This window comes from Somniosus microcephalus, chromosome 18, assembly GCF_052327205.1.
Source record: "Somniosus microcephalus isolate GS21.2 chromosome 18, FLI_Smic_1.0, whole genome shotgun sequence".
In the NCBI taxonomy this organism is placed as follows: domain Eukaryota; kingdom Metazoa; phylum Chordata; class Chondrichthyes; order Squaliformes; family Somniosidae; genus Somniosus; species Somniosus microcephalus.
Window position 1 is genome coordinate 16,945,019 of NC_141004.1, and position 24,209 is coordinate 16,969,227.

Here is a 24,209-nt window from a genome sequence, read left to right on the forward strand (position 1 = left end):
GCGGTGAGGATGTTCCCAATGATGGGTGAAACTAGAACTAGGGGGCATAATCTTAAAATAAGGGGCTGCTCATTCAAAACTGAGATGAGGAGAAACTTCTTCACTCAGAGGGTGGTAGGTTTGTGGAATTTGCTGCCCCAGAAAGCTGTGGAAGCTACATCATTAAATAAATTTAAAACAGAAATAGATAGTTTCCTAGAAGTAAAGGGAATAAAGGGTTACGGGGAGCGGGCAGGAAATTGGACATGAGTCTGGGTTCGGAATGGTCATGGCCCTGTGGGTAGTGGAGCGGGCCCAGGGGCCGTGTAGCCTTGTTCTGCTCCTACTGTGTTCTAATTCTGTTAGATTTCAGGAGATGGTTTTATTCCTGTTCCTGGCTGGGGTGGAGATCGCCTTTACAGAAGGTAAGTACTGTAGAAAATATAGGGACAGAGTGATCTCCTGGAAGAATTTCGATCGCCTAGATGGGTCGGAGAGGAATTTCCCAGATTTTTTTCTCCCAAATTGGCCATTGGGTCTTTATCTGGTTTTTCGCCTCTCCCGGGAGATCACATGGGTTCGGGTGGATGCAGAGTGATAGAAGATTTGAGGTTAGGATCAGATCAGCCATGATCTTATTGAATGGTGGAGCAGGCTCGAGGGGCCGATTGGCCTACTCCTGCTCCTATTTCTTATGTTCTTATGTTCTTATGTAAATTCTTTGATGCCCAATTGGATTAAACTTGACCATTAGTGAAGCAGACCTTTTTCTCCCATCTCCAATATTTTTCTGACTAATAAATGAAGGCGTGCGAAGAAAATGGAAATAAACCACAATTTTTTGTTTAATGACCCTATGATTTTTCTCCTGGGTTTTGCCCGCGGCAGTGTCTTGGAGATTAATCTTCAATTCCTGGAGACTCCAGGGCAATCCTGGAGGTTTGGCGACCCTAATAAAAGACAGACTTGCATTTCTATAGCGCCTTTCACAGCCACCGGACGTACCAAAGCACTTTACAGCCAACGAAGTACTTTTTTGAAGTGTAGTCACTGTTGTAATGTGGGAAATGCGGCAGCCAATTTGCGCACAGCAAGCTCCCACAAACAGCAATGTGATAATGACCAGATAATCTGATTTTGTTATGTTGATTGAGGGATAAATATTGGCCCCAGAGATAACTTCTCTGCTCTTCTTCAAAATAGTGCCATGGGATCTTTTACTTCTACCTGAGAGAGCAGACAGGGCCTCGGTTTAATGTCTCATCTGAAAGACGCACCTCCGACAGTGCAGCACTCCCTCAGCCCTACACTGGGAGTGTCGGCCTAGATTTTTGTGCTCACGTCTCTGTGGTGGGAATTGAACCCACGACCTTCTGACTCAGGAGGTGAGAGAGTGCTGCCCACTGAGCCACGGCTGACACTGCGTGAGAGTCCATCTGACTCTGACCCTGACCGAACACAGGTGCTTGCTGGGTGCAAAACTGGACATTAGTTGAACCGGCGAGCCAGGTGCTTTGTAAAAGTAGGACTGGCTCTGGTACCTTAAACTACAGCGTCAACGAGCACCTTGCACTTGGAAGGTTGGAGTTAACGCTATTCTCAAGATTGATGGTGAGGGTCGTGTGCGTTCCACTGCAGAAGCAGGTGGCGTTGAGGTATTTGCCCCTCGGGCAGAAGTTGTCAAAGGAATCTGCTCTGAAACTTCACTTGCAGGACTGGCAAGCTTGTGAAAACCTGTGACCCCTGCAATTGCAGCCTGCAGATCAGGTGACCTGAATTTGAACTGGGACTAGGGAGTAGAATGAGGAGGGACGGAGGGAAGTGGGGGGGGGCGGTGGAGGCGGCGGAGGGCAACGGTTAAGAGATTTAGAACAGAGGGCAGGAGACACTTCTTTACGCAGAGAGTGGCGAGGCTGTGGAATTCACTCCCAGGGTCAGTGGTTGAGGCAGAAACTGTGTCAACATTCAACGATTAGATTGGGGAGGTGGATGAAGAAATAAAGGGGTGAAGGGAGATTGGAACAGGGGGGGTAAATCTGATGATGACTCTTTGCTCACGGGATGAGTAAACACCAATACAGGCTGGTTGGGCCGAATGGCTTCTCTCCGTGTTGCAAACTCTTATGCATTTCTATGAACTAGAGCTGCTGCCCTTTATCGACTCTTGATCAATTTCACGTTAGTTTCATATATTCAAAAGTCTCCATTTCATATGTATTTAGGCTGATTTGATTTGGCCAGCCAGGTGTCTGATGTGTGTGGAAACCCATCACCGTGTTTGAAAGTGACCAATTGCCTGATACGGAGTTCGCACTCTCTCTTACTGAAGTCTAAAAGGCTTAGGCCCTCATAACCGAGGTTTAGGGACCCCCCCCAAGTGTGTGCGGAGAGAGGAAGAGCGAGATTGTCTATGGCTAAAAGGGTTAAATTATGAGGACAGGTTCAATAGACTAGGCTTGCATTCCCTCGAATATAGAAGATTAAGGGGGGATATAATTGAGGCCTTTAAAGATGATTAAAGGATTTGATAGGGTGGATAGAGCGAAACTATTTCCTCTGGTGGGGGGGGGAGTCCAGAACCAGCGGGCATAACCTTAAAATTAGAGCCAGGTCATTCAGGGATCAGGTCAGGAAGCACTTCTTCACACAAAGGGTCGTGAAAATCTGGAAAACTCTCCTCCAAAAAGCTGTTGAGACTGGGGGTCAATTCAAAATTTCAAAGCTGAAATTGGTAGATTTTTGTCGGGCAAGGGTATTGAGGGATATGGAACCAAGGCAGGTAGCTGGAGTTAAGATACAGATTAGCCATGATCTAATTGAATGGCGGAACAGGCTCGAGGGGCTGAATGGCCTCCTCCTCCTGTTCCTGTGTTCCTACCATGTGGGTGTGGATTCCGTGCTGGAGCCAAAGACAGAAATGCTGATTACAGCCTAAGCTCTCTGTAGAATGTTGGGTTCTGCTTTATATTTCAGAATGGAGCCCAGTGAATCAAACACGACAGTACCATTCTTGGCTGTTGCCTTGTGTTTCAATTAGCTCTGTCCCTTATCTACCTGTCTATAAGCCCTACAAGCCAAGGTCACTCGTTGTCTCCTATTCCCTGCCTCAGCCTTTGAAAATAAACACAGCTTTGTACATTTTAATAACGATTCTCCCTGCCAAAAGGCTGCGGATGCTGGGGGAGAATCGGTGCTTTCAGGACCGAGACTGACAGATTTTTGTTGTTTAAGAGGCCTATGGAGCTACGGTGGCTAAATGGAGTTGAGGGAAAGATCAGCCATGGTCTAATTGAATGGTGGAACAGGCTCGAGGGGCTGAATGGCCTCCTCCTGTTCCTGTGTACCTCCCTGACCAGCAAAAAATCCACAATAGCAAAATACTGCAGATGCTGGAAATCCGAAATAACAACAGAAAATGCTGGAAAAACTCAGCAGGCCAGGCAACATCCGTGGAGAGAAAAATAGAGTCAACGTTTCGGGTCGAAACCCTTGGTCAAGACTTGTCAAAGGGTTTTCACCCGAAACGTTGACTCTATTTTCCCTCCACGGATGTTGCCTGGCCTGCTGAGTTTTTCCAGCGTTTTCTGTTGTTATTTAGCAAAAAATCCACCCTGCTGTAAGAGCACTGCTCCTCGAAACATGTTCTTCTCAATCGCATCAGTCCCATAGCTCGATGAGGGATTGCTAATTCTCTCGTTTCTTTTAGCTCCTCACAGTGGGGATCAATAATTCATCTTAATACCCAGCTCTGCAGTCTGCCTTTCAATTGATAGTGGCTTCAATTAATTGGACGATTCAAAAAGTTTCAGTGCAAAAAGAAAAAGTCTTTGAATTCTCTTTGAGTAGACAGTAGATACTTCAAACCAACCACTCTATGAACCAGATTGAGCTGGGCGACTATCAAATGCAAACCCGCAGGATTCCAATTTAAAGCAAATATTATTCCCAGCACATTGAAATTCAGTAAACAGTCCGAGTTGCAGGGCTCCTCCTGGATTCCTTGTCGGAAATCGTCCATCCGTCACGGCGGGCCGCAGGCTCCTCCAGAATGGGGGAATCCAGGAAGAGTGCCGGAACTCGGATTGTTTGCTGCGTGCACTGCGTTCAGTTCTGAGCCCCTGCACTTCAAGAAGGATATACAGGAAACTCTTTTTTTATCCGGCACCAACGGGACCGGCGTGGTGCCGGTTTATCAAAAAGTCCGGATTACAGAGAGGTATAGTAAAAGATACGAGAGCCCCATACACGGCCACAGATCCAGGCGTCCCTGTTGCATGGCAACAGGTGCAGGAACCCCGGCCACAGACCAAGCGTCCCTGTTGTATAGCAACAGGTGCAGGGACCCCGGCTACACGGCCGCAGATCCAGGAACGGCCACTAATATGAAGTAAAACTTACCTGAACCTACTCCTGAATTTTGCCGGTTAACAGAGATTTCTGGTTATTTTAGGTGCCGGTAAATCAAGAGTTTCCTGTACTGGCCTTGGAGAGGGGTGCAGCGTGGATTCACCAGCAGAATGATGACCGGGGCTAAAAGGGTTAAATTTTGAGGAGAGGTTGCAAAGACTAGGCTTGTATTCCCCCGAGTATCAAAGATTAAGGGGTGGTCTAATTGAGGTGCTTAAGATGATTAAAGGATTTGATCAGGTAGATCGAGAGAAACGATTTGCTCTGGTGGGAGTGTCCAGAACAAAGGGGGCAGAACCTTCAAATTAGAGCCAGGCCGTTCATGGGGTGATGTCAGGAAGCACTTTTTCACACACAGGGTAGTGGAAACCTGGGACTCTCTTCCTCAAAAAGTTGTTGAGGCTGGGGATCAATTGAAAATGTCAAAACTGAGATTGATAGCTTTTTGCTGGAAACACTCAGCAGGCCAGGCAGCATCCGTGGAGAGAGAAACAGAGTTAGCGTTTCAGGTCTGTGACCCTTGAAGGGTCACAGACCTGAAACGCTAACTCTGTTTCTCTCTCCACGGATGCTGCCTGGCCTGCTGAGTGTTTCTAGCATTTTCTGTTGTTATTTCAGCTTTCCAGCATCCGCAGTATTTTGCTATTGTGTTGATAGATTTTTGTTAGGCAAGGGTATTAAGGGTTACAAAACCAAGGCAGGTAGATGGAGTTAAGATGCAGATCAGCCATGATCTAATTGAATGGCGGAACAGGCTCGAGGGGCTGAATGGCCTCCTCTTGTTCCTATGTACCTCAATGTACTGGGCTTAATATATTTTTCGAATTGGGGGTTGGGGTTTGATAATCACTCGGCATACAATTCAGTTCATACACGGTTTGGTGGTGACTTCTGAGACCCCCCAACCACTTGCCACCAATGGTAGTCCCTTTACCAACCACAGAGAGATCTTTTAATCCCCCTTCCTCCTCGAAGTATTTGCTGTATTGCACTGACAAGAGGTGGGGAAAGTGGGATCTGAAACTTCCGGTAGTTTCCATTCCCTAAATATAAAAACTGACATGAATCAGTCATTCATGAAAGAAAGACTTATGAAATAATACTGAGTGGCCTACGGGTGGCACTGTCCAGGGAGAGTATAAATACTCGGGCACGGGCCCAGCTTGCGCAGGACATTCTTAACAGGAACTAGTGAAGGACACAACTAGACCTCCATGTTGTAAAACAGTTGATTAAAGCTTTGTTTAACGCTTAGACCAAGTGCCTAGTAGTTTTCTTACGTCAAAAACGATCCCCCAAAAATCCCGTACTGATAGTCATACACTGTCACTAACGGCATGGAAATGCAGCCCCACCCTGTGGTTTAATTTCTGCAATTTACTCTTTTTCGAATGCTACAGGGTGTTAATCGAGGTCGGGGTGTTGTGAAGGGGAGCTGGATTATTTTGAGTTGCTACGAGAACACGCTGTGTCGTCGTTTATCCTCCCAAGTGTTAATCTTTTCATCTTTAAGCAAATATTTTCTCTTAAAATGTGTTGACTGAGCTGTGAAACCCTCCAAACAGGGTGTGTACACCCCATTGGCAGGTCAGCGCAACCGAAAACCCAGTTAGCTGATTGGATAGATTCGATTTGAGCTATCCATTCACGTAGAAGCTGCGTGATTTGGGCCTGTTAAGGCTCGGCGATTGGCTAATTTGAATCCGATCCCTCCAATCGGCAGGGCCTGTTTTTTGTTCCCACACTGATGTGGTGTCGCAGGATCTAAACAATGATGTGAGACATTCCACCCTCTTTTTTTCAAATATTTTTTAACTGAAACTGCAAACTTTGCTCTCTCACTCACCAATAATTAACTTTTTTTTCTTGATAAGAGAAAGCACATTCGACGGCAGACATCAAAAGCTCGACTGACCAGGTGGTGCTACAGCACTTTGCTATGGTAACATTCAGCCCAATGGGGCAGATTGACACAGCTTCTGCCGAGGGATGTCATGTTTAGCCAAGACCAGGGATTTTGGTTGGACTTCTTGTATTATTGAACCAGGATTTACAGAATTTTCTGTTCTTGCTCCAAGGTCTGTTGGTGCTATTTCTGCAACCTCCACCATGTCACCCCCTCCCCATAACTCTCCATTCCTCTGACTTTGGTCTCTTGTGCATCCCCCACTCCCTTTGCCCCACCATTGGCGGCCGTGTCTTCAACCGGCTAGACTACCCCCCCACCCCCCTGCCCTGCTCTGGAATTCCCTCCCTAAACTTCTCTGCTGCACCTTTTTAAGATCCTTCTCAAAATTCACCTCTTTGGCCAAGCTTTTGGTCATCCTTCCTAATATCTCCAAGAGAATACAAACCAAGTTTATGCGACCTGTCCTCAAAAATCTAAGAACATAAGAACATAAGAAATAGGAGCAGGAGTAGGCCAATCGGCCCCTCGAGCCTGCTCCGCCATTCAATAAGATCATGGCTGATCTGATCCTAACCGCCAATCTACTATCACAGAACCATCTCCTGAATCTAACAGAATTAGACACACGAAATAGGAGCAGGATCAGGCTACACGGCCCCTGGGCCCGCTCCGCTACCCACAGGGCCATGACCGATCCGAACCTAGACTCATGTCCAAATTCCTGCCCGCTCCCCGTAACCCTTAATTCCCTTTACTTCTAGGAAACTGTCTATTTCTGTTTTAAATTTATGTAATGATGTAGCTTCTACAGCTTTTTGGGGCAGCATATTCCATGGACCTACCACCCTCTGAGTGAAGTAGTTCCTCCTCATCTCAGTTTTGAAAGAGCAGCCCCTTATTCTAAGACTATGCCCCCTAGTTCTAGTTTCACCCGTCATCGGGAACCCTTTAAACACCTGGTGAATCTGCGCTGCACCCCCTCCAAGGCCAATATACCGTTCCCGAGGTGAGGTGCCCAAGTCTGAACGCGGTACTCCAGAGTGGGTCTGACCAAGGCTCTGTACATCTGAAGCGCCACTTCCTTATGTATGTATTTCAACCCCCTTGAGTTAAAGGATAGAATTCCATTAGCCTTTTTGATTAATTTTTGTACCTGTGCACGAGCTTTTAGTGATTTGTGCACTTGGACACCCAAATCCCTTCGCTCCTCCGTGTCTTCCAGTCTCTCATCATTAAGAAAATATTCTGATTTGACTTTCTCGCATCTAAAGTGGATGACCTCACACTTCCCCACGTTGAACTCCATCTGCCGTAGTTTTGCCCGCTCACTTAGTCTGCCTCCGTCCCTTTTTGTAACTTCCTACTCCCATCCACGCGAGTGCAGCTTTGGCTGGGAGCCTGGCTTTGGTGAATTTACCCTATAACCCTTAGTTTTGAGCAATTGGCGTTGGCCATTGCTGTTCAAACGTGTCCTTCACAGGGCAGAGTCTTCCTTGTTGGGGTTGTGGTGGAATAGCCGCCTCCTTGATTTTCCAGTCATTAATTTAACAGCCTCTGTGCCTGATTCTCCGATCTGTGTTTCTGTCGTTTGGGCGCCTCATCAAATTAGGCCATGTACCTACCAACATGAAACACAGAGGCTTAAAATGCAATACCTCAATCCTGCACTATGGGGAAAGGTTCTTCTATGGACTGTGTGTAGCAAGATCATAAACATGTTCTTTATGAATGGGTCTATGATTTCTTTACACATAGTGAACAGAGGGCATAGAAACATAGAAGATAGGAGCAGGAGTAGGCCATTCGGCCCCTCGAGCCTGCGCCGCCATTTAATGAGATCATGGCTGATCATCCAAATTCAGTACCCTGTCCCTGCTTTCTCCCCATATCCCTTTAGCCTCAAGAAATATATCCAACTCCTTCTTGAATATATTTAATGAATTGGCCTCAACTGCCCTGTGTGGCAGAGAATTCCACAGGTTCACCACTCTCTGGGTGAAGAAATTCCTCCTAATCTCTGTCCTAAATGGCTTGCCCCTTATCCTTAGACTGTGATCCCTGGTTCTGGACTCCCCCCGCCATCGGGAACATCCTTCCTGCATCTAGTCTGTCTAGTCCTGTTAGAATTTTATAAGTGTCCTTCCTGCGCCCCCCCCCCCCCCCCCAACCCCATATCAGATTGAGTAGACTGGGCCTATACTCGCTGAAGTTTAGAAGAGTGAGAGGTGATCGTATTGAAACATATAAGATTATGAGGGGGATTGACAGGATAGATGCTGAGAGGTTGTTACCCCTGGCTGAAGAGTCTAGAACTAGGGGGCATAGGCTCAGGATAAGGGGTCGGCCATTTAATAACATAACAACATAAGAATTAGGAGCAGGAGTCGGCTATACGGCCCCTTGAACCTGCTCCGCCATTCAATGAGATCATGGCTGATCATCAACCTCAATTCCACTTTCCTGCCCAATCTCCATATCCCTCGATTCCGCTAGAGTCCAAAAATCTATCAATCTCAGTCTTGAATATACTCAAAGACTCAGCATTCACAGCCCTCTGGGGCAGAGAATTCCAAAGATTCACAACCCTCCTTATCTCGGTCTTAAATGGCCAACCCCTTATCCTGAGACTATGCCCCCTAGTTCTAGACTCTCCAGCCAGGGGAAACAACCTCTCAGCATCTACCCTGTCAATCCCCCATAGAATCTTGTATGTTTCAATGAGATCACCTCTCATTCTTCTAAACTCCAGAGAGTATCGGCCCATTCTACACAATCTCTCCTCATAGGACAGCCCTCTCATCCCAGGAATCAATCTAGTGAACCTTTGTTGCACCGCCTCCAAGGCAGGTATATCCTTCCTTAGATAAGGAGACCAAAACTGTGCACAGTACTCCAGGTGTGGTCTCACCAAGGCCCTGTACAGTTGTAGCAAGACTTCCTTACTCTTATACTCCAACCCCCTTGCAATAAAGGCCAACATGCCATTTGCCTTCCTTATTGCTTGCTGTACCTGCATGCTAGCTTTCTGTGTTTCTTGCACGAGGACACCCAAATCTCTCTGAACACCAACATTTAGAAGTTTCTTACCATTTAAAAAATATTCTGTTTTTCTATTCTTCCTACCAAAGTGAATAACCTCACATTTCCCTACATTATACTCCATTTGCTACCTCACTGCCCACTCACTTAGTCTATCTATATCCCTTTGCAGACCCTGTGTTCTCACAGCTTACTGTCCCACCTAGCTTTTTATCGTCAGCAAACTTGGATACATTACACTCGGTCCCTTTATCTAAGTCGTTAATATAGATTGTGAATAGCTGAGGCTCCAACACTGATCCTTGCGGCACCCCACTAGGTACAGCCTGCCAACCTGAAAAAGACCCATTTATCTCTACTCTCTGTTTTCTGTCCGTTTACCAATCCTCTATCCGTGCTATTATATTATCCCCAACCCCATGAGCCCTTATCTTGTGCAATAATCTTTTATGTGGCACCTTATCGAATGACTTTTGGAAATCCAAATTCACCACATCCACTGGTTCCCCTTTTATCTACCCTGCTAGTTACAGCCTCAAAAAACTCCAATAAATTTGTGAAATTTAGGACCGAGGAGGAGGAGGAATTTCTTCACCCAGTGGGTTGTGAATCTTTGGAATTCTCTACCCCAGAGGGCTGTGGATGCTGAGTCATTGAGTATATTTGAGGCGGAGATCGATAGATTTTTGGACTCTAAGGACAATCAAGGAATATGGGGATAGTGCGGGAAGGTGGAGTTGAGGTACAAGATCAGCCATGATCTTATTGAATGGCGGAGCAGGCTCGAGGGGCCGTATGGCCGACTCCTGCTCCTAATTCTTATGTTCCTTGTGTTCTGCTCCGCTCCAAGCCAGAATCTCTTCAGTCACACGCCATAGGTTCCCCAGTAATTTTTAGATAAATATTCTTTTTAACGCAGTGCATTGTCGTTGCATCAGAGTTTTGTGTAAACCAAAGTTAATATTTTGTGCTTAGAAAGGGTCAAAGTGCGTACTGCGTAGTATAGGAAAATCAGTGAAGCCAATCCCGCACCAATCAATACAAGTTAGGTCTACTGTTTCACCCAGTAACACGGATCGGTTAATGCTGAGTGTGCGGTGGGGATGTGTTCACTGTTCTCGACACAGCACTGCTGAAATAGAACCTACTTTGGAGACCTACAGTGCGCAGTTACAACATGCCCGCTGGCACCCAATCGATATTTCTGAAGGGTCGATAAATGTTCCAAGGATATATGCTTCCTCCTCGGAGTCTCCTTATCCCAGATGCTTATTGATCCGATCCTTTCTCCCTGATTGTAATTTGAACTATGGTTGCTTGTTGTCATAGTGAGAGAATTGGCTTCTTGACTATTAAAATTAAACACTTTTGCATCATGTGCGGATTAATTTTTCCTGTGATTTTTGAACCTCTGTTGTCCTGCGCCCATTGCCCTCTTGGGGTACAACCATGACTGTCAGGTTCATGATGTCCTGCACCCACTGCTCTCTTGGGCGTACAACATCGTGCACCCATTGGTCCATGATCCACCCTGCACCTTGCACTCTGGCCTACCACCCCCCTCTGCATCATTTCACTCTGGTCTATGACCCCCCTCTGCATCATTGCACTCTGGCCCACGACCCCCTCTGCACCTTGCACTCTGGCCCACGACCCCCTCTGCACCTTGCACTCTGGCCCACGACCCCCTCTGCACCTTGCACTCTGGCCCACGACCTCCCTGCACCATTGCGCTCTGCCTTGCCTTTAATTTTGGGTTCAATTTGAAGTGTCTTTCTAAGAAAGAGTAACTCCAGGATTACCCTGAATGTTTTACTAATCGGATAAATATATACTAATTTACTGCGCTGTTAGTCTTATCTTTTACAAACAAAAGTTGTGCAGTTTTTGCCAGAACCCTAGAGGAAGGTTTCTGTGTGAGACTGCAACATGCAGCGACTTGCTCCGGTCTAAGCCTCTGTCACACATAACATTGATCCCATTATGATCCATTCCTGGTAAGGGACTAAAAAGCTGCTGTCTTTATCTCTAGGATACACCCTTTGAAGTTGCAAGCTACGGAAAATAAACCGTCAACTGGCGAGAATCGTGTTCAGTAGACTGATTCCTTGAATGGGAGGGGGATTGTCCTATGAGGAAAGATTGAGTAGACTAGGCCTATATTCCCTAGAGTTTAGAAGAATGAGAGGTGATCTCATTGAAATATAAAATTCTTACGGGGCTTGACAGGGTAGATGCAGGGAGGATGTTTCCCCTAGCTGGGGAGTCTAGAACCAGGGGTCACAGCCTCAGAATAAGGTGTCGGCCATTTCGGACTGAGATGAGAAATTTCCTTGCTCAGAGAATCTTTGGAATTTTCTACCCCAGAGAGCTGTGGAGGCTGTCGTTGAGTATATTCCAGACAGACAGAGATCAATAGATTTTTGGATATTGAGGGAATCAAGGGATATGAGGATTGGGCGGGAAAGTGGAGATGAGGTAGAAGATCAGCCATGATCTTATTGAATGGAGGAGCAGGCTCGAAGGGCCGAATGACCTACTCCTGCTCCTATTTCTTATGTTCTTATGTTACTCGTACTGGTACAGTCAGTTAATCATTGGAAAGCATATTTCCAGAATATTATGTGGAAATATATTTCCTGTGTTGTATAATGTTATCTGTTTCTTGTGTTTTTCAACTCCGAGCTGGTAGGTAGTGCAGAGTGGCACAGTATGTTAGAAAACCAATGGGTGCTGCCATGGCAACAGAGGACGTGAGCTCAATTTCCCCCTCCTCGCCCCCAAAACAACCAGTGAGTTACCCATCTCTCAACCACCTTGCTGTGGTGAGGCAGTGCCCGAAAGGAAGAGCAAAAAAATCGGGAAGAGGGAGTAATCTGGGGTTGTTCGCCTTAGAGCTGAGAAGGTTAAGAGGAGATTCGATAGAGGTGTTCAAAATTATGAATGGTTCTGATAGAGTAAATAAGGATGAACTGTTTCAGGATCAGTAACCAGAGGACACAGATTTAAGGCAATTGGCAAAAGAACCAGAGGCGACCTGAGGAAATATTTTTTACACAGCGAGTTGTTATGATCTGGAATGCGCTGCCTGAAAGAATGGTGGAAGCGGTTTCAATAGTAACTTTCAAAAGGGAATTGGGTAAATACTTGAAGGGAAATCATTTGCAGGGCTATGGGGAAAGGGCAGAGGAGTGGGACTAGCTGGAGAGCTCTACCAAAGAGCCGGCACAGGCACGGTGGGTTTCCTTCTGTGCTGTATCATACTATAATCCTTAGGCCACTGTCATGGACTGATGAAAACCTATGGGTGGGTTTGTTTAGCTACCCTCTTTTATTGTACATGTCTCATGACTCGGGAGATGGGGAAGGGAAGGAAGTTTGCAACTTGAGGTGAGTTGGAGCAATCCAAACGCTCGGCTAAACTTTCTACTCGGCCACAAGGACATTGTATGGAACTGGTCTATGATTACTTGAGCCCCACGTAGGAGTCTATGGAACGTATTACCAATTTATTGCAAGTTTAAATTAAAGAAAGTAATCCAAAAGTAATTTTCCTTGGTTCCTTTAAAAATTGTAGGAAGAGATGTTCTTTAAAAAAGAAAAGAAAGACTTTCATTTCTATCGCTGGATGTCCCAAAGCGCTTTACAGCCAATGAAGTACTTTTTGAAGTGGAGTCACTGTTGTAGTGTGGGAAATGCAGCAGCCAATTTGCGCACAGCAAGCTCCCACAAACAGCAATGTGATAATGACCAGATCATCTGCTTTTTTAGTGATGTTGATTGAGGAATCATTATTGGCCAGGACACCGGGGAGAACTCCCCTGCTCTTCTTCAAAATAGTGCCATGGGATCTTTTACGTCTACCTGAGAGAGCAGGCGGGCCCTTGGTTTTACGTCTCATCCGAAAGACGGCACCCCCGACACTGCAACACTCCCTCAGTACTGCACTGGGAGTGTCAGCCTAGATTTTGTGCTCCAGTCTCTGGAGTGGGGCTTGAACCCGCAACCTTCTGACTCAATTATGTTTAGCCTTTTTGGGCAAATAGCAATGATGAACTCATAGAATTACATAGAATGTACAGCACTGAAACAAGCCATTCGACCCAACTAGTGCATGCTCCACACGAGCTTCCTCCCACCCCTCTTCATCTAACCCTACCCTTAAATGCATCTACGCGATTCGCCCCAACGACTCCATGTGGCAGCGAGTGCCATTCTCGCCACTCTCTTCAATTCATTAAGTTTGTTTGTGTGTGCGTGCGTGTGTAAGCACTTAGCAAATTGATGCTTGTCTAGCGTTTTGCTGAAGTGCTGTCAGTCACTTCCCTATTCCTGCAACATGTCTGACTAAATGCAGCTTCCTCCTCTCCAGCTCTCGCTGAGTTTTGCCTCCAACCGTAGAGGCGTATCAAATTTCACTTTTGCGAGGTTGTTCCAGTTGGCCCGTGGTTCAATATCGGCTGTGAAAGTGGATTTCTCTGCGCGGCAGCACCCTGCCCGTGGCTTAATGCTGCACTTGTTTTCATTTCTAACAAGCAAAATAATTGGGCAATAATGACCAATGAGGAATGTGTGTGTGTGTCAGCGATGTACTGTTCTAGCATGAGATGGAGCCAGGTGCGAACACTTACTTGCCAAAGGCCCCATACCATACACTCTATATTGCCTTTCAGTTCAGACTCTGCATTGCATTTATTTTTAGAAGCTTTTGCGCGATGGGTTTCATTTCTTTCTTTTGAAGCCTCAAATGTGCAATTGGAAGTTGTGTGGGGGACTGGGTAGACAATTAATACATTTGAATTGTTTCTTGGGATGGAGCAACGAGATGTCCCAAGATTAGGGTTGGTGATTTGTCGTGGAGTGATACCCTGCAACAACTTGTTTGAATTTCTACATTGACTCTGTGCCAAGGTTTACCACCTCTCTACCCCTTCCTTCTCCTTTAAAACGCTCTAAGACCTACCTCACCTGCCCTAATATCTCCTTATGTGGCTCGATGTCAAATATTGTTTGGTGAAGCACCTTGGAACGTTCTACTATGTGAAAGGTGCTAAATTAATGCAAGTTGTTGTTGTCTGTGTATGCAACTTTGTAGAAAATGTCCTGGTGTCAGTGAAAATGCTGGTTTCCCAGCGAGGACCAATCACGCGCCCAGTCCACCGTTTCAGTGAAACTAGCACGGCAACTGGATCTTGTTCATTAGTGACGCTCCCCCCGCCTCACTCCCCCCCTCCTCACCTCACTCCCCCCCTCCTCACCTCACTCCCCCCCTCCCCGCCTCCCCCATCCCCCCCCTCCCCGCTTCACCCCCTCTCCCCCTCCCCGCTTCACCCCCTCCCCGCCTCACCCCCTCCTCACCTCACACCCCCCGCCTCCCCTCACACCACACCCCCTCCCCCTCACCACTTCACCGTCCCCCACTCCCCTCACCCCCCTCCCCATTTCACCGCCCCCCCATCCTCACCTCACTCCCCGCCTCACCCCTTCCTCGCCTCACCCCCCTCCCCATTTCACCACTCCCCCATCCTCACCTCACCCCCTCCCCCACCCCCTCCCCCTCCCCGCCTCACCCCCTCCCCCTCCCCGCCTCACCCCCTCCCCCTCCCCACTTCCCCGTCCCCCTCACCTCACTTCCCCCCCGCCTCACCCCCTCCCCCTCCCTGCCTCACCCCCTCCCCACTTCCCCGTCCTCCTCACCCCCTCCCCTCCTCACCCCCTCCCCCTCTCCACTTCCCCATCCTCCTCACCCCCTCCCCCTCCCCTCCCCTCCCCTCCCCTCCCCGTCTCACTCCCCGCTTTGCCCCCTCCCCCTCCTCACCTCACCCCCTCCCCCTCCTTGCCTCACACCCTCCCCCACCTCACCTCACCCCCTCCTCACCTCAACCCGTCCCCCTGCCTCTCCCCTCCCCCCTCCCCCCCATAACAGGCCATTCAGCGATAGTGAGATTCCCTTCTGAACTGGTATTTGAAGTCTTTGTGAGCTCTGTGCCACCATTTTAGGTTTGTATATTTGTGGGGAAAATAAAAAGGGAAAACCTACAAATCCTGGAAATTTGAAATAAAACAGAAAATGTCAGTGACTATCTGTAATGCGAAAAGACAGGTTATTGATATTTTGGGTGTGTGATTCTTCATCAGAACTGAAGACTGAATGATGTGTTTATCATCGTCTTCAGTTCTGATGAAGGGCACTACAAACCCAAAATGTCATAATCTGTCTTTTGTCTTTATAAATGCTGACTGACCTGCTCCATATTTCCAACATTTTCTGTTTTTATCCCCTCTCTCTCTCTCTCTCTCTCTCTCTCTGTCTGTCTGTCATTCTCTGTCTGTCTTTCTCTGTCGCACTATCTCTCTTTCTGTATCTCTGTCTCACTCTGTCTGTCTCTCTCACTGTTGCTCTCTGTCTGTCTGTCTGTCGCTCTCTCTCTCTCTCTCACTGTTGCTCTCTTTCTGTCTGTCGCTCTCTCTCTCTGTCTCTGTCTCGCACTCTCTCTGTCTGTCTCTGTCTCTTTCTCTCTCTGTCCCTGTCTCTCTTTGTCTCTCTTTCTTTCTCTCTCTCTCTCTCTCTCTCTCTATCGCTGTCTCTGTCTCGCACTCTCTCTCTGTCTGTCTCTCTCTCTATCCCGTCTCTCTTTCTCTCTTTCTCTCTTTCTCTCTGTCTCTCTCTGTCTCTCTTTCTCTCTCTCTCTCTCCCTCTCTCTGTCTCACACCCTCTCTTTCCCTAGCTAGTGATATTTTTTTAACAAGTGTTTCTTGCAAGTGACTGACAGATTCATAATCCCATAACATTGCCCTTTTAAGTGGTAACACACTACAACGAGATTTTGATTCATACCATATGTAATAATGAAAACAAACCCGCCAGGCAATCGAAGGGGTTCAGAGCGGGTCACAAACATCAAATTAAAGCAGGTTCTTGGTATCCCTGAAACCTAAGCTGGCAGCGCCTTCCTCTGTACAGTATCTGTTACTCGAAGCATCTGCAGTATTTAATTTCAGAAGTATGGGTCAATGTGGGGTTTATTTTCCCATCATCCTCTGCTGCTGACCCTTGCTGGACTCGAGCACCAGTTCCTCATCCATCCCTAACACGGGAGCCCAGACTGTGGGAATTGGCAGGCTATTTGACTGTTGAAGGCAAGCACAACCATACCCAACCCTCGCCGCCCAACCACCACCAAGTATCCAATGGTCACACACCTTCACTTTCCAGCAAAGGTCACTGGACAGCCATCAAGAGCAGCAATGACGGCAAGATTTGCATTTAGATTGTGCTTGATCACAGCTCTAAAACGCATCTCGAAACGCTTTGCATACAGTGAATCACATTGACTGTTATTATCTAAGTCTTTTGCATACCATGGGCCCATGGCTGATTCCACCTCCCCACTAAACCCAGGTCCACTCGGCCAATTGTAACCCCCTAACCACACCCTAGTGATCAGCTAATAAAGAAACATAGAAACAGAAAAACAGGAGCAGGAGTCGGCCATTCGGCCCTTCGAGCCTGCTCCGCCATTCAATATGATCATGGCTGATCCTCTATCTCAATTCCATATTCCCGCTCTCTCCCCATACCCCTTGATGCCTTTTGTGTCTAGAAATCTATCTATCTCCTTCTTAAATATATTCAGTGACTTGGCCTCCACAACCTTCTGTGGTAGAGAATTCCACAGGTTCACCACCCTCTGAGTGAAGAAATTTCTCCTCATCTCAGTCCTAAATATCCTATCCTGAGACTGTGACCCCTCGTTCTAGACCCCCCCAGCCAGGGGAAACATCCTCCCTGCATCCAGCCTGTCTAGCCCTGTCAGAATTTTATACGTCTCAATGAGATCCCCTCTCATTCTTCTAAACTCTAGTGAATACAGGCCTAGTCGACCCAATCTCTCCTCATACGACAGTCCTGCCATCCCAAGACAGTCTTGCATTTCTATAGCGCCTTTCACAGCCTCAAGACGTCCCAAAGCGCTTTACAGCCAATGAAGTACTTTTTGAAGTGTAATGTTGGAAACGCAGCAGCCGATTTGCACACAGCAAGATCCCACAAGCGGCAATGAGATAATGACCAGGTCACCTGTTCCCAGTGATGTTGGTTGAGGGGAGGAAAGTTGCCAGGACACCGGGGAGAACTCCCCTGCCCTTCGAAATAGTGCCGTGGGATCTTTTGCATCCAGCTGGGATTGAACCTGGGACCTTTCTAATCTCTGCGGCTCAATGACGGGCTGGGTGGCGCCTTTAATCGCTAAGCCTTGGCGGAGCAGTGTGGGTCACTGCTACCACCCAGTGCTGCGACCCTCACCGAGATTCAGGGGCTTTTTGAGCATCATAAAGCCCACCTCTGTTAAAAGCCTTGGCCGCGAATCACACAAACCCAGGATTTGATGCTTTTTTTTTTGCTGCTGCTGATTTTTTTTTTTGGTAACTTAATGTGATGGAGGTGTGGGATTTAAAGGGTAAATTATTTCATGAAGTAATCCATTAGTGCAAATTGAAGGAGACAGCAGCACTTGACGGCTTTGTGATCACTGTTGGGGATTAACTAGGTCTTACCACAGACCTGCAGGCAGCACACTATTGTAAAATAGCTTGATCGGCAAGACTCGGCGCTTCGTTACTGAGATAGGTTGCTGGCCGCTGAGCCCTCAGTACCTGACTGATTCCCGTGTCCTTCAGACCCTCCCTTGAGAGGGAGAGAGAGAGAGTGAGAGGGGGGGTGGGGGGGGGGACGTTTGAGAAGAGAAACAGCGTGAAGAATTTCTCTCTCCTGCACTTCACCTTGCTGGCTGGCTAGGTGTAGGCTTTGTCTGGCTGTTGAGGCCGAGGTTGGGAATGAAGTTGCTGCCCTCCCCGTCTCCGGCAGTGGAATTCTGACGAGGAACGTAAGGATGTGCGGGGAATGATCCCGAGATCCCGAGCCCGTGGGACAGAAGGGCGCTGCAAGCCTCCCGGCATATTGATTTTACAGGAGCTGTCTGTGATTAAGATAATGCTGAAGTTCAGGGCTGATAGGAAGAAGAGGTCGGTATCTGTATTAAGGACAGTGCAACGCTGTGTAGCCTGATTAACTAGTTTGTACTCTTGTCAGGGTAATGCTGCATTGCAGTGTTCCTATGGAGCCGGCAAACGGGCCTCTCTGAGATTGTTCATCAAAGACGGGCTCAGAATTGTTTTTCTGGACGGTGGCGGGGGTCTGTGTTTTGGGAGGAGAAGCGAGCTCGCCTGTCGGTCTTTTTAAGTGTCCCAGGACCGGCAAATAGTTAAATGTGTGGGAGAATTCTGTGTGCTTTTGGTAGTGCTGTGTTGACGTGCCTGATCTGCAGGCAGATTCTGTGTACGTGGATGCTACACACACACACACTGTGCAGGTAGGAGGAGGGAGAACGACCATAGTTCGGTAATGAAGTGTTCTGCCAACTACCAGTCCCAGGGCCGAGTCCTCGCTTTACATCTGCGTCGGGGTTAATAGTCTCGCGCTGCGCAGAAATGACGCGAATGCAATGTGGTTAATAGCGGGGGAGTCGGTGGAAGGGCTGTTGTGTGCCATTTATAAAGCTACTTGTAACCATTTCAAATCCCAGCTCTGCCTAACCAACACAGCTTGTCCTGAGCTGGCTGCACTGCCAGATGTTACCGATGTTAAAATACAGTTGCTACAGGGGGGTACACAGCTGCATACACAGTTGATCCATCACGACAATATGTGGCTCATGGTCGCATATGTGTGGTATATGTGACAGGACCATTACCTATCGTGCTATGTGCGCACTATACCTGTGTAACAGTTAACACTAAGGGCTCGATTTTCAGTGTGCCGTGGAGTCGGGATTGGAGGCGTGCGGGGGGGGTTAAATTCCCGAAATCGGGGGTCCCGACCCCATCCCGCCCCCAACCCGCCTCCATGCTAGTTTCAAAGGAGGCGGGTACCCGCCCCACACTGGGACCCGCCTACCCGAGGCGGGAAGGGATTAGTGCCAATTAACTGGTAGTTAACAGGCAGTTTTTAGCCTAATCCCTATTTTGAAGCTTGACCTGTGTGATTCCCGACGGCTCCAAACCACGCCAAGTTGGAGGAGTCGGGCCGTCGGGTTGAAGGGCTTGGAGGGGGCGAGATGTCGGTGTTCAGGTGAGTGATGTGTGCATGAGTGCAAAGGTAAGTGTGTTTGGTGTGTCTAAAGTGATTAAATAAGTTTTACATACATTTTCTTACCTTTTCAGCCTTCCTTCCTTTAGGTTCAGGGAGTCCCTCATCTCACCGGCACAGAAAGTAGAATGGCTGCGAACAGTCAAAAGTGACAGCCTGCAGCTTTCTGTGCAGGAGAGATTTCTAACTGAGTCTGTGGAGAAGTACTCATGTTAGAAGTAAGACTGTCAGTGTTTGACAGCTTCAAACAGCTGTGAAACGCTGATATTTCATCTGTGAAAACGTCTTGACAGATGAAATTTCAGTCTGTGACGTCCCCTGTTGCCGGGTGGCCCTTAATTGGCCTGCTGAACCCGCTGGGCGGGCTCAACAAGGTCAATCAAGTGAAAATAGCGTGGATTGGTCGCATCTCGATGGAGGCGGGACTACAACCCCGAAAGTTGTAGTCCCGCCTCCAACCCGACTTCTGAATGAAAATCCAGCGCTAAGACAGTGTGTATGAGTGAGTACTTTGCACCGTATGACTTTCACTTGGGTGTTGTACATACAGCACATTGTCTCTGCCAATGGCCCCGGCACTCTGTCTCTCCCAATGGCCCCGGCACTCTGAGATTGGGACTGGCTCTGTTGGTGATGGTACAGTGTATGCATATTCCAATGTTGCCTCCTCTTTAGAAAGCGCTGACCTTTGCTTGGAGACCGTTCCACGGCTGCTGACCGTGTAAGCCTCGATATTGACTATCAGCAGGCTATTCAAATGTAGAAGGCACCCCAGCCAAGTCCATCCTGCCACAGGATAGTAAGCGGGGTGGAAACCTGAGCTGATTTACCCCCCTCCCCGCCCCCTCGCCTGAGGCCAGTTGTAGTTACCCAACGGCTGGGACTGGTTGATATCGGTTAACTCAACACAGCTCGGGTATCAAACCTGGGACTTTCTGGTCAGTTGGGCTCTGTACTATACCAGGTTTTACCTACAGGGCTACTGTGAGTTTTGGTATAACATTAAAGCGGAGTATAGGTTTTTAATGATGGAGGAATGGGTACAATATGTTTTTCTTTCCTTCTTTCTCTGTCCCCTTTTTCTCTCTATCTCTGTCTGTCTATCTTTGTCTCACTCATTCTCTGTCTCCCTCTCTTTCTCTGTCTCACTCACTCTCTGTCTCCCTCGCTTTCTCTGTCTCCCTCGCTTTCTCTGTCTCCCTCGCTTTCTCTGTCTCCCTCGCTTTCTCTGTCTCCCTCGCTTTCTCTGTCTCCCTCGCTTTCTCTGTCTCCCTCGCTTTCTCTGTCTCCCTCGCTTTCTCTGTCTCCCTCGCTTTCTCTGTCTCCCTCGCTTTCTCTGTCTCCCTCGCTTTCTCTGTCTCACTCATTCTCTGTCTCCCTCGCTTTCTCTGTCTCCCTCGCTTTCTCTGACTCCCTCTCTTTCTCACACACTCAATCTAAACTAGGAACTCTCAGTTGCACATGGCCTCAGTTGCATGATACTTTAAAACGTTGGTTCTTGGTGTGAACTGCTTGAGTTGATATCCTCTGAATCATGCAAGGTGTTACGAGGTGACCTAGCACTTAGTTACATTATCTGTGACTATTTTATGACTGGGCTGATGTTTTTTTTTGATGCGTTATAACCTTAAGCTGAGTTGCCAAACCGCCAAGACTCTGTGGTTGCCTAGACGACCTATTAAACGCCTCTGGCTGTTCTGTAGGCTTCGTGTCAACAATCCCAGTTTGCCTGAATTTAGCCCATCAAAGCTTGCATTGGTTTCACTCCCAATAAGTTTTGCCAAATTTTGCATGTCTCTTTCTAGAAACAGGAGGGATGGCTGAGTTAACTTGCATTTACAAAGCACCTTTAACTCAATAAAACGTCCACAGGAACGTCATCAGACAAAAATTGACACTGAGCCAAAGAAGGAGCCATTAGGACAGGTGACCTAAAGCTTGGTCAAAGAGGTGGGTTTTAAGGAGAGTCTTGAAGGAAGAGAGGGATGTAGAGAGGTTTAGGGAGGGAATTCTGGAACTTGGGGCCTGGACGGCTGAAGGCGCGGCCACCAATGGTGGAGCGAAGGAAGCGGGGGATGGACAAGAGGCCAGGGTTGGAGGAATGCAGGGTTATCGGAGGGTTGTAGGGCTGGAGGAGGTTACAGAGATAGGGAGGGGCAATGCCATGGAGGAATATTTCTGGCCCCTTGCACGTCCCCAATTTCCATCGCTCCACCGTAAGGCCCTCAGCTCTGGAATTCTCTGCCTAAACCTCTCCGCTTCTCCACCTCTCCCTCCTCCTTTTAAGTCAATCCTTGAAACCTTCCTCTTTTGTCCTAATATCTATTAATGTGGCTAAGTGTCAAAGTTTGTCTGATAACGCTCCTGTGAAGCGCCTTGGGACGTTTTACTACGTTAAAGGTGCTACATAAATGCAAGTTGTTGTTGCATCACACTGACTGGATTGGGCATCTAGTTGATATTGATGTTCCTGGCTGACAGTCCATGCATGGCGGATCGGTGAGCAGTTAGCGGATGTTTTAAAATGAGCTTCAGCTTGTCTGACAGTGTTGCACAGGATGGTGATTGCCTAAAGGTTAGCAGCATGGCCCACTTCCAAAATACCTTTCACTTTCTCACTTACTGGCACCAAGCACACACTGACTGGCTGAAGAAGTAATTCCCAGACTTGATAAAACTTGTCGTATTTGATATTTTAAACAAGTGAAGGAGATTGTTTTGGTGTGAGTGATGAGAACAGAAATCTATGACCTGATGATGCAAGTATTTACAACATGGGTGTCAACTCAAAGTAATTCTCATCTTGGCATGGAGTACAAATCATGGCTTCATAAATCTGACATTGTTGAAACATGACTGTAGGCTTCTGTAATCCTTATTGTTGTCGCATATTGGTATCAATATGCTCGATGAAGAATTAGACTTCAGCTATAGTGTGTGAAGGACTCCCTGTCTGCTGCTCTTAATTCATCATCTCGGACTCCCTTCCCCTCAATCCCTCCCTCAATACCACCACCAGTGACAGACCAGACGTCAAAATAATGCCTCCAGACAGAACCTAAGTTTGGAAGGACGTATTCTATTAATTGTCCTGCATGTTGTTAATCACATATCATGTGGAGGGGATCATTTCAAAACAGCCACACCCATTACACCTCTGCAGTTCAAGGACAGCAGTGTTGTTAATACGAACACAGGTTAATCCATGGCATTGCAGAACTGCCTAGTTTAAGAACCTGTCATGTGCAGGTGGCAGAAGTGATTGGTGGTTGGGGGAGGGGCACTCCAGAGGTTGGGTTTAAATTGAACCACAGCTGACCCTATTGTCATTGTCTTCCTGTGCATCGCTGACATCTTGCTCACCCTCCCTCCGTGACTCTGAGATTTCCCCACCCTCTCCACATTACTCATTCCACTTCCTCTGTGGCAGCTTCTGTCTTGCCCTCCATTCCTCTCGTCCTTGCTCTTGTGGTGAGATGAGAATCACTATGGAAGCTGGACTGTCCTGTGTTTCTCAAGTGAAAGGGCGCTTGTTCCCTCTACTGGCTCCTGGGATTAACGGGAGGCCCAATATAGGGAGTTAGATATTGCTGCCTTGATGATAGAATCTCAAACATTGCCAGGTGCTGGTGTCGATCTGATACAACACGGCTAGATTAACTTCAAATAGGGTTTTGTCTGTACGACTACCTCATCTGAAATCTTTGTCCATGATGGGTGTCAACCAGGGCTCAGTGCTGGCAATCTCACCTCTGAGTCAGAAGTTCGTGGATTCAAGTCCCACTCCAGGGACTTGAGCACAAAATCTAGGCTGACACTCCCAGTGCGGTGCTGAGGGAGCGCTGCACTGCCGGAGGTGCCGTCTTTCGCATGAGACGTTAAACCGAGGCACCTTCTGCTCTCTCAGGTGGATGTAAAAGATCCCACGGCCACTATTTCGAAGAAGAGCAGGGGAGTTGCGCACAGCAAGGTCCCAGAAACGGTAATGAGATAATGACCAGATAATCTGTTTTTTAGTGATGTTGTTTGAAGGTTAGCTAATGGCCAGGACAGTTGAGACAAATAGACTTGTGTATTGTGGTGATCCTTCGTCCGTACGGACACTGACGACATAAAAAAATACGCTAAATACATTTAAAGAAAGAAAGGCCTAGAAATTCACTTTGGGCCCGCCAGCTGGCGTGCGCCCAAAAGTTAGCGCTGAGCGCGGAGCCAGTTGCGACCGTCAGATATTCAGTTTTTGCGCCCCAAGTCGGAACCGGGCGCAATTCCAGGGTGTGCCCGCCCCCGCTTGGGGCGCTGAAACTGAATTTCAGCGCTCTAGGCGCCGCTGCGCCACCCGCTGCGGAGCGGCAGGCTGTGGTACTGCAGGCCTCCTCCTCTTAAAGGGGAGGTGCCTGCAACGGGGAGATCGCCGCTGGATAGTGCCGGCAAATGAGCCCGGCACCACGGAGAAGTGCCGGGTTCGCGGAAAGCAGCCGGCAATGCCGCGGGGGGGGGGGGTGTGGAGGAGGCCGGGGAAGGAGGTGCGGGCAGGCGGCCGCCGAAAAAGCGGCCGGCCGCACCTCCATCTTAAAGCGCCCCACTAAGGCTACAGTACGGCCCCGTTTTCTGGTCGCTGTTTGCGGCCGCTGCAACTCAATATGGGGGTCGGGCCGGTAGCGGGGCGGTAGCGGGGCACTGTGCACACCGATGACGTCATCGGTGCCGGCGCAGCGCTAACGACTA

The 24,209-nt window shown here is 48.1% G+C and overlaps 1 protein-coding gene across 8 annotated transcripts in view; it reads left to right on the forward strand.

The window, feature by feature from the left end:
• The window catches only part of plekha6 (pleckstrin homology domain containing A6), a 353,735-nt gene that overhangs the window by 211,044 nt on the left and 118,482 nt on the right, over nucleotides 1–24,209 (forward strand). For 3 of the 8 annotated variants that reach the window (XM_086011101.1, XM_086011104.1, XM_086011106.1), the window contains exon 1: nucleotides 18,093–18,358. The exons of 3 other annotated variants lie outside the window; for them this stretch is intronic. In XM_086011101.1, coding sequence (XP_085867227.1) covers nucleotides 18,237–18,358 — 122 coding nt within the window. In that variant the 5' untranslated portion in view covers nucleotides 18,093–18,236. Of the gene's footprint in view, nucleotides 1–18,091; nucleotides 18,359–24,209 lie in introns of those variants that run through there. 2 more of the 8 variants (XM_086011105.1, XM_086011103.1) reach the window with 1 other exon arrangement.